This window comes from Alosa pseudoharengus, unplaced genomic scaffold, assembly GCF_046254945.1.
Source record: "Alosa pseudoharengus isolate Yale_2024_CS ecotype anadromous, Long Island Sound unplaced genomic scaffold, YU_APseudo_1.1 YU_APseudo_1.1_scf_3, whole genome shotgun sequence".
NCBI classification, from domain to species: domain Eukaryota; kingdom Metazoa; phylum Chordata; class Actinopteri; order Clupeiformes; family Clupeidae; genus Alosa; species Alosa pseudoharengus.
The window spans coordinates 24,644,356-24,660,784 of record NW_027468718.1 but is presented as its reverse complement, the minus strand read 5'-3'; the positions used below and the strand labels follow the sequence as shown (position 1 = coordinate 24,660,784).

Below are 16,429 nucleotides of genomic sequence, written 5' to 3'. Positions count from 1 at the left end.
AATGTTTTTTCTGTGTTTATGCTTAGCTGTGTGTGAAGTAGTGCTGAGGATGGCAAGAGTGCAGGAAGTTCTGCAAATATAGAAGTGTGCCTCTCACCTCTGATGACATGGAATGCCTCTGTGCCGGCTTTTCAGCATGACTCACCCAAGGAACTGCAATGCACTCGGGAGGTGCAGGATCCAGTCAGGGGCGATGTTCAAGACTAAATTGTGGGTGGGCACGGAGGGGTGGGTCTGAGGGGGATAAATACTAGCCACGCAATTATCTTACATTTTCACATTTTCAAAGACTTCAAAGCCTAATATTGTTTGTTGTACACAATATAGCCCAAAATAACCAAGTGTAGAATTTCCATGGCTACCTTATTTTACCACAGAAGATGGCTACCTGCATCAATTCCTGACACTCCCTACAAATGTTTTTTTTTTTTTTTTTTTGCAGAGATTGATCTTCTGCATCATAAAAATTTGTTTTGCTAATTATAACCTGTGATCGCCGTAGAAAAAACTATTTGCTCACTGCCAGAACATTCACACAGTTCTCATATATCTTAAAGGTGCTCTAAGCGATGCTGGGTAACGTCACTTCTGTTGATTTTCAAACAAAACAGAGAGCTAGCTCGCTACTTCCTCCACCTCCCTCCCGTGCTGCTCCCGTGCAATTGAAACTCTCCTATAAACGTGCATCTCGTCTGTGATTTGCTGGAACAGTTTATGTTTTTATAGGCTAGGTTTGCCCAGGTTGTTTTTGTTGCCGTTTTTGGAGCTTGGGTTGTCCACAGAGATCACGTTTTTTTACAGTGATATTGAGAACACAGACAGCTAGCGGTTGGGTAGGTGACGTTTGCAGTAAGTGACATCAAATGTTTTAGCCTAAAAAAACGTGTGACATCGCTTAGAGCACCTTTAAAAATGATATGCTAGCACGACTAGCTACAGCTAGAAAGCTAAATTATCTGATTAAGAGATGGCTAATAACTAGCTTGGTTCTCACCAAGTATTTTGCAAAGCAATCAATGCCTGTATTTCTAAAAAGCAAAGTGTGTTTTGCCTCTCATTTTCACACGTTTGAAAAAGGGATTGGTGTTCTACTAACAGCAACACACCGGGATTGTCCTTCTTTTTAATAGCCTGTATGTATGTATCCACTCTCCCGGTTTTCGAAAGGTTACGTGAATGGTCAATTTACTATTTTCTCTCTGCTAGAAATTGCCTATGCGTTGTGCAGAGCAGTCGGTGTCTGTGTGTAGAATGCATTGGCTCCGTAGGGACTTGACGTTGCCTATCTAGCGCGTGTGTCTTGGCAGCTACTAGGCCTACTACAGGTGGCAGAAGCAGTTAAGATTGAATAGTCTACCATATGCAACGTCGTTCGAAAATGAAACGTTCAACATAATAAGTTATTCCAATGTCTGGTTGAGACATATGGCTATAGGTGTGTGACTAAGGCATGGTAAATGCAAATCCCTCTACTTATTTCTTTAGCAAAGCGGGAGCAAAAGCAAGCACAAGCACCAGTATCTAAGCAATCAGGTCAGCTAAGATATGTAAGATAAGTTTCCTCTTATGAGAATACTTGAGATGTTTAAAATGTTCAGGGATGTTTGCCCAGGCCAGTGTCTATATAAGGGCACAACACAAGATAGTAGTCCCCTCAATCACGAAGATCCTTCAAACCAGCGCTCAAATGAAGCACTCCAATCTGCCAGCAACAGCTGGAATTAGTTTCCAGTGTGCTGGGTCTCATTACTTACCATCTTACCATCACGGCTCTACAGCCTTCTACCATCTTTTTCAAGACCACTAAAAAGTGATATTCCAATGGCAGTGGATTACTGTTGGTGGCCAGCCACGTGTTCCAGGGCTATCCTGGACTTGGACAGGCACGGCCAGTGTGTGTATCCTGCCTCAGGCCAAAGATGGCCAGGTGGCTCTCTGCTCACCGGACTTCTGTCCACACTGCACCAAGAAACCCTGAGTGCTGCATTTCTGCACAATGGCATGCAAATCCACCTTGGAGAATTCCATGCTCCCCAGTTCAGTGGTCTCAGCCAGGGCACTCTCGCTCTCCGGCTCAAGCGAGCGCTCATAGCAGGGCTTTCTCCCCCTCAATACCCACACATTGGCTTGCAGCCTCAGGTGTTGAGAGCAGTGAGCTGTTCATGGAGAAGTTTGGGCTTTGGGATGATACAATGTCCCTCTTTGCCTTGGACAATGAGGTAGAAAACCCAGAGATGACAGTAACCCCCACTTGGGGAGAGAAAGCTGCGACTGGCACCAGTGCTGGCAACAGCCTCCGGACTGAGTAGCACTTCCTCCGAGAACTCCACAGTGTGCTGGACATCCATGGGGCACAACTTCTGCTGATGACGGAGAGCATGATGGAAAGCTGTTTCTTTGGGGCTTGCTTGGAAACTAGCCTGGAAATCCAAATCCAAAAGATTAAGGGTCTGGCTACGAGTAAATGTCCCAACTCGAGGGGCGGCACCAAGCATGCATTTGAAAATATCACTGCACACAATTGGATAACACTACGACCAATGTTTACTGACCGATTCCGGATGTCGACGCAATTGGATAACACTACGGCCAATGTTTCCGGACTTCGACGTTGCAGCGCTTTCGTCAAGCTCGTCTCTGGCCCCGCCTATATCAGATACACCAATGTGATTGGTGCAACTCGGCTCCATGGGCATAGGTAATGAGCATTATTACTCATCGCCAGAGTCACTCGCTGAGCGAATTCAAATTGTGCTCTCTCGAAAACTCTGGATTTCCAGGGTACCATGAAACATGAATGACCACTGAGTTTGGAGATGAGCAAACTGGCAGTAAAGCATGCCATTCAGCTGGTCCCTGTAGAGGACAGGCAGAAGGGGTTTACAGCAAATACTTCATCATGCTGAAGAGCAGCAGATTCAGACCCATCTTAGACCTGAGACAACTGAATGCTTATTTAAAACATAATACTATTCAGAATTATTATTTAGTGTGAAATTCTCAACAGTGTTCGATTGCCTTCCCACCGTAGAGCTGAAGGAAGCATTCTTTCACTTTGGCATATTGGCCATGCACAGGAAGTATCTGCAGTTTTCATTGAAGAACAAAATGTAGGAATTCTATGTGAATCCCCCTAACTATTCTCTAAGGGCGAATTCTCCCATGTGCGTAAGGGTGCATAAGTAAAAAAAAGCGCGTAATAAGCGCTTTTCAGCCTGTGCAAATTCTCCCCTCCACTTAAATCTGTCATTTACGCACGATGGAGGGAGTTACGCGTTTTGGCAGGAGCAACCCCAAAATGTTTCTTATGTATACAACTCTTGTGCGCATTCTGCCACTGACAGCACCTTTCCAGCTACGTGCTACTGAGGGCTGTAGTAAGGTCGAGTGCCATTACAAGGTGAAACAGCATATTGCTTGATGTCGGCAGTAGGCCTGGTTCTAAATACAGGTTACACAGAATGTTACAAATTAAACATTACAGTATCAAATTTGGTGCTTTATATACTGATACGGCTTTATGTTTTCCCCATTATAGTGTGACAAGGTCTTACCAACTTGACCGAAGTCCTCCATACATTTGCACAGACACCTAGTATAGTATATATACTCTTTTGATCCCGTGAGGGAAATTTGGTCTCTGCATTTATTCACCTGCACTATTGTCGAGCAGCATCGTTTATATTCTCCTGTCTCTGATTCGTTTGTAATGGAGGCTGGTTTTGGTAAGCCAGTCTCTCTACTGTATTTGAACCTGCAACTGCAGGTCTGTCTACAGCTTCATTAGCATAGATATTATTAGAAGCAGCTGCCATTAAAACTTTCTTTCTCAATAGAGAGTTTTTAAATTATGAATCTACACTCCTCAATCATGTCTTGACTTCAGAGCAAAAGGGACATTTTCATTCAGGGTCAATTCTTTGTTAGGCTATGTTATGACACATTTTACTGTAGGCCGTTTGCTATTCAGTTCACCATGCTTACATTTTCAAAATCAAAGACTGGTTTGTGTTCTTTCTGGATTTTAATGGCATTCAGAAGGTCAATGAGAAAGTCCACGTTCCAGGTTTTCATATAAACCTAAATTAACGAGGTGGTGGATCAGTGTGGTTCAATTTTAAATAAATCACGTCTCTTTCATAGGGCCGCCTTGATTTCAAACTTGCGCGCTGTGGGTGTGACAGAAGCGGGAATGGGAGAATGCGCGTAACTGAAATATGCCTAACGGCTTCTACACACAGTTGCGTTCCGTCAACGCATGCCAGTGGGTGTTCCCGACGGTAGCCATGCAAATGACTTGAAGTATAACCGGAATTTGATTGGTTGGTGCCGTCCATCGATTGGCTTGATTGGCCAGTGCCGTCTGTTGGTGCAGCAACAGCTGAACTTCTCAACGCGAGCGACGGAAGAAACGCGACGCAACGGACCCACAATTCAGTTCGGCAACGGATGACATGAGCCCATGTAAAGTGAATGGGATGCGTCTCCAGCAACGCAACGCACGCAGCTGTGTGTAGGAGCCGTTAGGCAATGGATGACGTGAGCCCATGTAAAGTGAATGGGATGCGTTTCCAGCACTGCAACGCACGCAGCTGTGTGTAGGAGCCGTTACTGAAGCGCGTAAAAAAAGGGCTTACGCGCAATTTACGCGCAAATGGGAGAATTCCTCCCTAAGTGCAAATGTGGCTCTCGCTCCTCTCAGGTAGACGGGTACCCGTATGTTACATTTTTTGGACAACTCTGCTGATGGCCAGCTTTCCAACAATCCTAGAGTGTCGCCTTGCGGTTTACAGGTGAAAAGTGCTCCCTCATGCCCACTCAGAGGCTGGGTGCAGCACGCATCTGTTCACTGTGTCATTACATGCAATTAATTTGCCTGGTGCACAGAACATTGGTGCAGACCTGCATGCTATCCAGAGATATGGTGACGCTTTGGAACAGCACAGGATGACCTGTTTGCGTCGAGGGAGACCACCCATTCACCGATTCAACAAATCACCGCTGGCTGCAAACACTCTAATATGCATTTCCACCATTCACGCTCATCCCAGCACTACTGAACAGACTACAGGTCTGTTAAGCGTTGTTCACTGTTAAGTCAGCACACTGCCACTCATGTGCTGTGTTATCAGCATCCTCCTGACTGTTATGGTGCGTGCAATGCACTGTCAGAGTGAACGGTATATGTGTTACCTTTGGTTAACATAACATTCTCCTGAAAGAGAACATAAGGTTTGAGAAAGTGGAATAGAACGTTATGTCCAATATTCCAATATATGTTTTAATGTTCTGCATTATGTCCAATATTCCAATATGTGGTTTAATGTTCTGCATTTCTCATTAGTGGATCACTTTGATACTAAAAGTATGATTCTATGTAATGACTGTATGATATCTGTACTGTCCCTGTGTATATTTGTGTGTGACTGTATTTAGAGATAAGTAGGAATATTATGACTTTGCCGAGCAATCTGCTCCGGATTGCCAGGTTGCCACTAATCAGGGTCTGATTCAGTGTAGTCCACGTGAGATGGAATGACCAATGCCATCTCCCGTCAGCCTGGAAGGATACTTAAACTCTAACTATTTCCTTGTATAGTTAGAGCAGCTGATGGATCTTTAGGTGAAGTCATGCTGTCTCTCCCTTGATGCGCATCATTGTAAATAAACTCTGTTCCTGATTTTTCATACTATTGGTCTGACTGGGTCTCTATTAAATCTATGGTATCAAAATTACCATCAGGTTATGAATACAACCTCAGGTCTCTGAAGGAGAGCACGAGACGTTAACTCTTTCATGCCTCATTGCACTCTGGACATGGTTCAAAGGTTAGCTTCAGAATGACTAGTGAGGACTATACTTTCTTGTGGTGTGCCATTATATAGCCACTGTCCAATGAAAAAAATCCCTAAAAGAGTGGTTGGAGATTGGTTCAAATCAATAATTGGCTAATGTCTCATGTTCTTCTTCAGAGAACTGAGGTTATATTCATAACCCCTACGTTCTCTGTGCAAATTCACCAGGACACTACCCCCACTGTTTGTGGTTTTGGCTTTTTGTGGTTTTGATTGTTCTATTAGCAGAATGCAAGGATATCTCAGGTCTATGGTTAGCTGTGCATAGGTTGGTCTGGAGGGGTGTACATAAACAGTATGAACTTGATAAGTACTTGAGGCTTGAGAGATTGTCATATCATCAATGAGAGGTAGTAATAGTCTTTGTCAAATTAAAAGTAAGGGTTTTGGGTGGGTGGGGCAAAGTAAAATCTTTACAGGGCACCAGCACTGTAACAATGTAGATTTGTCTAATCAATGCATCATAAACAATTTGTGGCAAATTATTATTATTATTATGGCAAAACATCTACAACTTCTATCATCAAAATGCTTTTGATATGACAAAAAATGATTTGATAAATGCAAATAAGTCTGATCATTGTTTTCTGGTAAATCTGTATTTGAACAGATACTTTCTGGGCTACATACCATTGCCTACAGTTAACAGTTAAGCAACACCAAAGAACTTTCCCTCTGTCTCACGCACGCTATTTGTTTATACAGCACCGGCTTTACAAATAACAATGTCCACAGACAAGGTAGAATATGTTGCATGATTTATGGAAGTACGATGTATTGCGACATCAAACGCAAGTCAAATTTGTAGTTTCTTATGTCTCATTCCATCGAACTACAGATCCGCTACCTGATCTGGCAAACTTACATAGTGCGGTTATAGCCGATAGAGGGCTGCGAAGCGAATGCAGAAGTGCCGTTCACCCTGTTACAAGTTGATGAACCACTGAAACAATTTTGGAAACATTATTTTAAGGTACAAAAAAATCTTTGGTGTTGCTTTAAAAATCCAGTCAATGTTTGGTCCAAACTAAAACCTTTCCATAGCCTTGACTTCAGAACTAAACTATTATATTAAGTATCTTGATGGAAGACACTTCTATTTCCACTTTAAGTGACTCTTTATCAGGCTCATATTGGGAGGACAGCTCAGACATAAGAGCTCTCAGAGAAATTCCTGTCAGAAAATGAGTGAAGCTTTGGGTGTCTGATGAACACACACCCATTCATTATGCTCAGTTACTGGAGTGTGTCACCGCTTGTAGCAATTTCCTGCAGGAAATGCACTCGCCTTTGGCAGGTAAGTCAAATCAGTGTCTGTTAAGAGTACTTCTATTTTTGTGCTCCACCACCGCAGCACAGAAACAAATGACATTCAGGTCAGCAGCACAGACTGTTGCAAATTCAGAGAATTGTGATTTCTGAACCAGAGCATTCTGGATTATTATCGCTCAGCATCAATCTCACCAAACCAGGGGAAAACAAATGCATTGGAAAAAAATTTAGTTTAATTATTTGCCCATTATTACCTGTTTTTCCTGGGAACTATTATGGAAGTTGTGCCATAACTACCATACAGTTATGGGGACTGATTAGGTTTCTTATAATGTCCTGTTAATGATCAGCTCATAGTTCATGATGTCTATGAGGGTCACTCATCCCTACAGCTCAGTAGTTCATGATGCTCATCCCTCTGCTCTCTTTCTGTCTTCACATTCTTGCTTAATGCCAATCAAAATGATCACGCCCAGTTTTCTTATTTACTTTAATGTGTCCATTTGAGGTCTTCCAGGACATAGCTAATTGTAGCTTAAAACATATTTTATCAAGACACTTATTTTATACATCACAATGTTTTAAAGGAATTAATTAAATGAATACTGACTCCAGTAATTATGTGTCCATGCACATCAGCACATAACGATAATACAGTAGAAAAAAAAATCCAAATCTGTTAAACTGTTTGACTAATCAATGTTTTATTGTAGCTTGTTTCCTGCCAATAGAGAACTTCGTCCTTTTTATATTTGTGATATCTAATTGAAGTAGTAAGGGAATCTTCTATGTGGACTTCCTGGTGGAATAGGAACATAACTTGGATTAGTGACTTGTATGGTGATGGCATATCAGTTGTTTTGAGAACTCCACAAAAAAATTAACCAAGCATATAAAGCAGATTTTTGGAAGTACCTACAGTACAGCTGAAGAGCTGTGTAACAAGTTTTAAGATTACACTTGATGATGGAAGTAAGCTGCTTAGCTATTTTAAGATGCCTGAGCCTATACAAAGCCTTCGCTCTTTATAAAATCACCACATGCAGCGAAGGAAGAAAGCAGTCACCCTACCCGGCCTCAAAACCAGGTCTTCGGGGTACCAAACCTGCAGCTTGACCACAACACCCAAGAGCCAGGCTCACTGGTACAGCAGTCAGAGTGGATACTGCACTCTGTCATGCATGCCACACTTAGCATATATGGTCATTATGATCATTTAAGGCAAGTTTGGTAGAGGGACCTGAACCTGAAGCATTGAGAAGGAGGTATAGAATATGGTGCTTTGAGAAGGAAGGAGGTATGGAATATGGTGCTTTGAGAAGAAGGTATGGAATATGGTGCTTTCCAGGCCTGCCTGGCCAGTGAGGGATGCAGTTAGTAAATGTACACATTCTAAAGTTATTCACAGATATTCTTGTTTATTGCATACCAGTTAAGCTTCAGAACATGGGATTAATGACTGGCAAAGTTGGAAATGTACTGTAAGAATGCCACCGACCCCCACCTCTGTGGGATGTCCCACTTATCTCAAATTATTAAAACTATTGCAGAGTTCTTATCTACACCATTAGCACAATCCCCCCAACTCTATCTCCTAGGAGACAGGTCCCATCTATCACCACATATATTGGTTTGGTCATGGTGATGATCTAATCTTCCATTGTGGAATATCACTTTTTAAAGCAAGCCATAAAACATGCATTGTTTCCGTCAGTATTTCATACAGGCATACATGTGCATGTGCATGCAATCTTGCACACACAAGCACACACACAGACTCAAACGCACACCCTAGTTATTTTCCACCCTAGTTATGTTTCATATAACACTGGACGGTGCAATTTGACAGGATTAGTGGATAATTAATTGGAAAGAGATCAGGCTGTTAAAGAAGTAAAGAAGGACTGGTATACCACTCCTGTTCCACTGTGCCATGTGTATCTGTGGCCAGACTGTTTATCTGACTTATGTAAAAGGAATTCAAGAGGGTATTTTTGAGATAACACATTAATAGATTGTTTCTGTTACCCCACCATTTACATGCATTTTTATATAAAGTTATATGCAAAATGCAATAATATATATATATATATATATATATATTTTTTTTTTTAAATTATGGAATGTAGGTGTTCTTCCCTGGGTTAGATCATACCTGTTCCTTGTAACTGCTCTCTGAAACTGGGGGCCCACTAGTTGTTTGCAATTGTGACATTAATTCACTGTTAAGAGAGTTAGTCCCTAAATGTCTCTCTGATGCGTTCCATTTTGTGGAATTGCTCAGTAACCAGGTACATAACTTTACCTTCAGTCCAAGAGACCAAACACAAAGAGGGCCCATTGTACAGTTTGAGGCTCGTGCAATTGCAATGCAGGGCTCTCTAACGGCTATTCTGCTGGCATTAGAAATCCACTCACAGCTCATAATGCCTTCAGCATGGGCTCCAGAATCGTGTAAAGGCAGCAAGTGTGACTGAGAGGAGAACGAGGCCTGAATACTGATGGTCTCATTCGGAGTCGGCCAGTAGACAGCGCCTCACTGACCTGTTTCCTGGAGGACCACATCAGTCACACCTGATCCGTACCTCCTTCTGAAGGACCTCCGTTTACCACAAAATACAAGTTAGGACGGATGCTGTGTGAAACATCTTTGCTTGATTGATTACTAAAAACCTTTCCGAATGTGAGTTTACTGCCACTTCCTCTACACACTGCATCATTTGGGTGTGGTCTGATTTCTTATTGACTATGACCGCCTCAGTGGATTATCTTCTAATTTGAGATATGTTTGAATGTAGCTTCCAGGGCATTTAGTCAAGATATTTTGTGTCCATAGCATGATAATTGTTTCATTGTATACAACAGTGTTTTGTGTGCAACAGCATGTTAAACTTAAACATGAACCATGATGATCCTGAAAATATTCTTAACTTGTAATAATTTATTTTTGGCAAATTACATTTGACACAAATTTAATTAATTTCAACACTCACAGCACGCATTCCATAAATGTCAGATATATTATAATGTATCAATATGGCTTTGTAACGGCAAAATTAAAAAACTTCAAGTGTCAACTGACAAGATCACACCTTTGAGCTGTACAGACATCAGCATGAGCAGTTTAATCATACATTTCCTTTTGTGGCTTTTGATTTTTCTTTTATGTCTTTAAAATTTGCAATTTGCACACTACTAAATACCCATGACAAAACAGCAAGAGCAGCTGACCACGGAAAGAATAAAAAAAGAAAATATTTTTTAATACATAAGACACCAAAGGGTACTCAAAGGCAGAGCTGTAGAGACACATAGACTTTGCAAATTTAATGGCAACAAAATGTAATTTTAGTGCTTTAAAGGTGGGGTCAGCAATGCTAAATCCAAAGATTTTTGTAACATTTGGTGAAATACTCACTGCTATCGATACAGTTTATATTCTGAGTAAAAGAACAGGTCAAGAGCAGTGGTGAGTTGAGCTTTAACCAGTGGGAATAACCACACTGCCCAAAACAGGTCAATAATCTACCAGTCACCCATGTGACTCTGCCCAGAACACTGAGGGGAGGGGTGGACATATTTCACTGTTGAGTTTCAAAATAACTCTCCTCTGCAAGTATCACTGACTCCACCTTTAAGTGCAATAGCAGGAGACATGGAGAAAGCGGGAGAGAGCAGAGTCGCGTCTGTGAGGCCATCTTTGTCCTCCTCTGACGGCTCCCCCCTCTTTCTGCGGGCCTCACCAGCGCGCCACCTGGCTGGTGTAGTCCTCGGTGGTGGACGGCTCGGCCGGCTCGGCGTCCCCCCGGGGCCACTTGGCCCGCTGCTCCCTCAGCCAGCGCCGCTCCTCGCGCCGCTTCAGCCGCTCCTCCTGGTGCTCGCGCTGCCGCGTGAACTGGAAGCGCTGCAGGAACAGGTCCTTGGCGAACTCGTAGAGCTGCACGTCCAGGTAGTTGAGCGCCTCGATGCGGCGGCGCACGGCCTCGCTGATGTCCACGTTGGAGGCGCGCGTGCTGTTGATCTGCGTGAAGGCCGAGATGAAGCGCAGGTGGAACGTCCGCTCGAACAGGTACTGCGTCTTGCGCTGGAACTCCGTCAGGCCGTAGAAGGCCATGTTCTTGAGGTTGGCCATGGCGCTGGCCAAGAGGATGTGGTTGCGCTCGCTTTCGTTCATGGACGAAAGGTTGTAGCAGCCCACCAGGCTCAGGTCGGCCAGCATGCGCACCTGCCGGTTGTTGGCCAGGTTCGAGGAGCAGTCCATGAAGTCGGACAGGGGAACACCTGACCAGTCGTCGCCATTGTAGCAGTTGGGCAGCTCGTCCTGCGTCGGGGAGCGGCCATCGCACATGTGCAGAGAGGTCTTCCAGGTGGCACCTCGCTGTACGTGCTTCCACTCACTCAGGTAGCGGGACACTGGGTCTCTGAGCATGGTGATGTAGTAGTAGTTCCTGCAGAAGACACATGGCCACATGAGTCAAGAGAACTTTACCAACCCGCCCACAAAAAAGTAATGTGTGATTAGCTGATGGAGATGATCTTACATTTCAGAGCTTTCAAAATAATGCATTTGCCAATAATCAAATAATTCAGTATCTCATAACGTCAAAACTAGAAATCCATAACGACAAACCATGACTAGTTTTTAAATAGTGTTCAACCTGCACCTTTTGAGTGATTTGAATGATTTGATTTCTCTCCTATGCACTCACAACAAAGTGCTTCAGCCATCAATCAGCCCTTAAACTCTGTTTTCCTTCTTCAGAAGAAAAATGTATTCCGCTGGCATTTTAGTAGAGAGAGGCGTTTACACACATCACTGCCTCTCCTCCAGAGAGCCTATCTCCTCAATCCTTGTAAGCCCTGGGACAACCAGTGAACATGGAAGAAAAACGAGGAAGCTTTTTTCAATTCATCAGTTCCGCGCAGTGCCGAGGAGGACATTTGTAGGACAGCAGCATGGCGCTGGAACTTCAGGCAACGGCGAGTAAACAGCAAACAGCAATCAGCCAGCTTCCCCATATAACTTATGCATGTTCCACAGCCATCGACTGCTGCGTGGAGTCACAAACTGTGAGCAATTGTTTACAGACACTAAACCTGTTTTTAAAAGTCTCTTATCTCACGCCTGCCAGCTGCTTGAAGCTAGTGTGAGCAATGATGACAGCAGATGCCAATCTCCGCTACGGCCACAGGTCTAGTATTATGGCATGGCTGCGGATTTAATGAGGTGCAATCGGTTGGACACGACGACAGCCCCTCTGTGTGTGTAGCAAAGCCCACGGCAGCAGAGAGGCAGGTGTTGGCTGGACAGGCCTCTGCCCAAAGGTGACATCCTCAGGCTCCCTGTGAATACTGAGTGAGGGAGTGGACAGCAGTGAAAAGCGATCGGAATAAATTGGAACCTACTGCTGGGACTTTACATCCTAAGCGCTCTCTCTCTCTTCTCACCCATCCACTCTTTCTCAGCACCTTTTTGAACTCCCCTTGGAAAAGTGCTAAAGGGGACAGATAACTGTCAGACAACTGATGTCTATGCGGTAGCACCTCCAACGGGAATGATGTGTGTGTTTTCTAGTAAGATGGCCCAAGACACAACCAGGCCTTTATATTGGCTTCCCTGAGACTCCTGGTCAACCAAAGGTCAAGTTTTGATATTTATCTTAAAGTTCATCTGAGGAATTTAAGGAGAAATGAGTTGTTATCCATCCATCTTAGTGAAAGGAAAGTTGTCTTCTGGTCTGACTTTTGATAGGTTAGATAACACCTTGGAGCATACCCTCCCACTTCTTGTTATTATATATACAGCATATATTTTGAGATATTCACCAGTCAGATTCTCTCTCTCTCCCTCACACACACACACTCGAGTCTGAGACAGCCATGTCAAGCTGAGAGCTGTGATTAGTACCCTGCTAGCGGCAGCTGTACGCTGGCTCTTCCTCTCGGGAGTGGGTGGACGTCAGCAGGCACACTCTCATTAGCCTGTCTTTGGGACATAAACACATGCCGGCAAGTGTTGCCAGCACGAGGACCACTGCAAAAAAAAGGTCAGTGGCGAGCACCATCAGTGTCGCACAGCATTAGCCTCAAACCAGCTGATGAGTTTGGCCTCCCTGATAACCTCTCTGAGCAGCCAGTCATTCAGGAGACACATCTCACTCCGTTCACAGCATGATATCCGGCTGGAGATATATCTCACATGATGTAAGTAAGTGCTCCCCAAAAACAACAACAACAACAACAAAAAAAGTCCTCCTCTCGTCTTAGTGACTAATGGAGAAAACAAAGAAAATGGCGTGCCTTGTAATGACTCCACGCGCCCTAACTGCATGTTAAACTAGCGAGTCCCACTGAGGAGTGGTTAATCATGCATTAATAATGAATGGGGAGCGTATTGCATCTCGGTGGGCATCAGCCACACTCTATCCAGATGCCGCTGCATAGCTTCACTAGAGTGGAACGCCAGTAGAGAACGGGCCACTGAGTGAGGTAAGAGGCTGCAACACCGAGATCGCACCCACTGTTTACACACATTCTCCTCCGAGACTAGAGGGATTAAAGCTTAGAGAACAAAAGAGATACAGTTACACTCTACTTCAAGGTGTGCTCACTCTCTGATCTCTCTCTCTGCTTTCTCACTGGATTTAGTGGGTGACATATGGATCAGATATTTCAAAAGACTCAAAGAGGTCTTAGAAAAATGTTTCAGGTCAACTCCAGAAATAAAACCAGAGAGAGATGTGGGAAAAAGTCACATAAAAAATATGTTCATATTTTAGTTATCCACTAATAAAGGTCAGAGGTAGTCTTTGCAACTTGTGAATATTATGGTATGTTTACTAACAATGTTTTGATAGCAAATAAAAATAATCAGCATCTCTCAAGAGATTGTTGGTCAGTGGCACAATGAAAACAAATATAAACATGTGACATAAGTATTTATTCACTGAAAAATGCAATAGAGAGTGCTGGATAATCTGAAATCTGAGTCTTTGAAATTTCCGGGCAGGGTGATCGAGTCCAGTCATGTGCTGCTAGTCAAACGGGCCACAGCTCCTCAGCCAAAGCAGAGTGCGTGGCAGGACCTCTGTATTCTTTTTTTTATTTTTATTAAACTATTTTTTTGGTTGCTTTTCTATGCCTTTAATGCGACAGGACAGTGGAGAGTGGCAGGAAGCGAGTGGGAGGGAGAGCCGGGGTGGGATCCGGAAAGGACCACGGGGCGGGAATTGAACCCGGGTCGCCGGCGTACGGTGCAGGCGCCCCAGCCAGCTGCGCCACGGCTGGGGCCAGGACCTCTGTATTCTAATAGCCTGTAATTAGCCCGGGTGGCTTGCCTTCAGACTTCTGCTGCCCCCTGCCTGATTGCAGGCTGCCGAAACACAAACACTGCATTTCACTTTACACCTTCCCCGAGTCTTTGTGTCCAAGCTAAAAATGTGAGGTGCTTCACTTAATATTCCGTGCCAAACAAAAGTTGACCAAAATTCACAGATGCAGGGTCTGTATAAGCTGCAGTTTCTCAGGGGACTGTTGCAGTGCTCAAACAAATGAACAAAACAAACTTCAACAAAGCTGGCGTTCAGAGATCCCATAAGAACCATTTTACATTAATATGCCTCCATCCCCTCAGGCATGAGGAGTGAGACATCACAGTGTCACACTTGGATAAAAAACAATAGCTTTGATCTCTTTGTTTGCTATAATACTGCAGTCTGTTGGCATCAGAGAGGAAATGGTTAGTGCACACGGAAATTTCACTTTGTGTAGCGTCGCAGATTAAACTCACTCAACACCTGCCCCCCCCCCCCCCCCTCTTGCTTTCATCATTAGATGGCATGAATAAGCAGCGGGCTCTTCTGCCCAGTGCGTTGCCATTTCACACGTTCTCTCTCCTTTTCATCTGTAAGCTTGGCGGGCGCTCAAAGTGCGAGCTTGAGATGGAGCTGCAACACTGGCCAGGTGCACAGGTACACAGGCAGGTGCTCACATCCACATTCCCCACAGCAGACGGGGAGACAGGAGGATCTCCTGCCCATCGATTAAGACCATGGCTGGAGGCGCTTCAGTTGATCGAGACATAACTCCAGCACTTCAAAGGGAATGGGAAGCAGGCGCACTATGCTCAATCATGCGCTCTCTTATGTCGGTAGTGGTGTGGCTACTGTCAAAACTAAAACTCCACTTACATTGTTTCTATCAGACATCAATCTTAAATGTTTAACATGCAGGCAATATCCCAAACAGGATTCTATAAAAAAAATACTAATAATGTCATTATTTTCAATATACTAACTGTTAAGTCTGAATTTGCACTTCAAAAACAGTTGAAACGTAACATATTCATTCCAATCTGATGTAAAATTCTGTATTGAAAATGTTGTAAATTATCACTGTGAACGCTTTTAGACTCCCTTGTGATATATTTCCATTTTTATTTATAATGTTAACATAATATTTGTGCTGTGTATTTGCATTTTGATGTTGTATGCCCCCTCTCCTCCAATTAGATGCTGCCTTTTTTGGCCAGGGTTCACTTGGAAAATATACTGTACCTACTGTCTCAATGTGACTACACTGGATAAACAAAGGATAGATAAATAAATAAAAATAAAATAATGTAGTCTAGTTTAAATGCAGATGTTGTTCCGCCTGAAATCAGTGGGAAACTGAATATGCTATGAATATGCTAAGAGCTAAGTGGAGAGAGAAAATATACTATGCTCAAAGAAATTGTAATCGAGTGTGTGTTCTATTTTAGCCGACCAAACCACTAAGGTATATTTTAAATGATGTATATTCTAACATTAGAAATATTAAAAACGTATAGTTAACCCTACAAGTGCACATTTACACTGCAGTAACAAAGGTTGTGATTGAAGTGTGCCTAACCCACCCCCAGGCTTGCTTTGCACTGTATGTTGAGTTTTTCCTCCAGCCTCCCATTGACTGAGGCTGGCTATTGATTGACCCAACAGCACTGTCACCTGATTTCCCAGCCAGGCTCAAGGACCGCTGCCCCAGATGAAATCTTTAGGGCATAGTGATTGACAAGCTGGCTACATACCTTGAAGGTCATGTAGTGAACAGCAAACAAACCAAAACTTCCATGAAAGGTCAGTGCACCTGACTGCATAGGCTAGGACAACAGTGTGCTTCCAAGTGACAGAGAACTATGCAGAAAGCACTATCAATTACCAAGAGACTTACTGTAGTCACCATGACTTTTCCCGTGGGTGTGGGGGAGTGTGTGTGTGTGTGTGTGTGTGTGTGTGTGTGTGTGTGAGTGTGTGTGTGTGTG

The 16,429-nt window shown here is 43.6% G+C and overlaps 1 protein-coding gene across 1 annotated transcript in view; it reads right to left on the bottom strand.

The window, feature by feature from the left end:
- Window positions 1-10,867: 10,867 nt before the first annotated feature.
- hs6st3b (heparan sulfate 6-O-sulfotransferase 3b) overlaps window positions 10,868-16,429 on the bottom strand; it is a 43,406-nt gene continuing 37,844 nt past the window's right edge. The window contains 1 exon segment of the mRNA XM_076263679.1: window positions 10,868-11,576. Coding sequence (XP_076119794.1) covers window positions 10,868-11,576 — 709 coding nt within the window.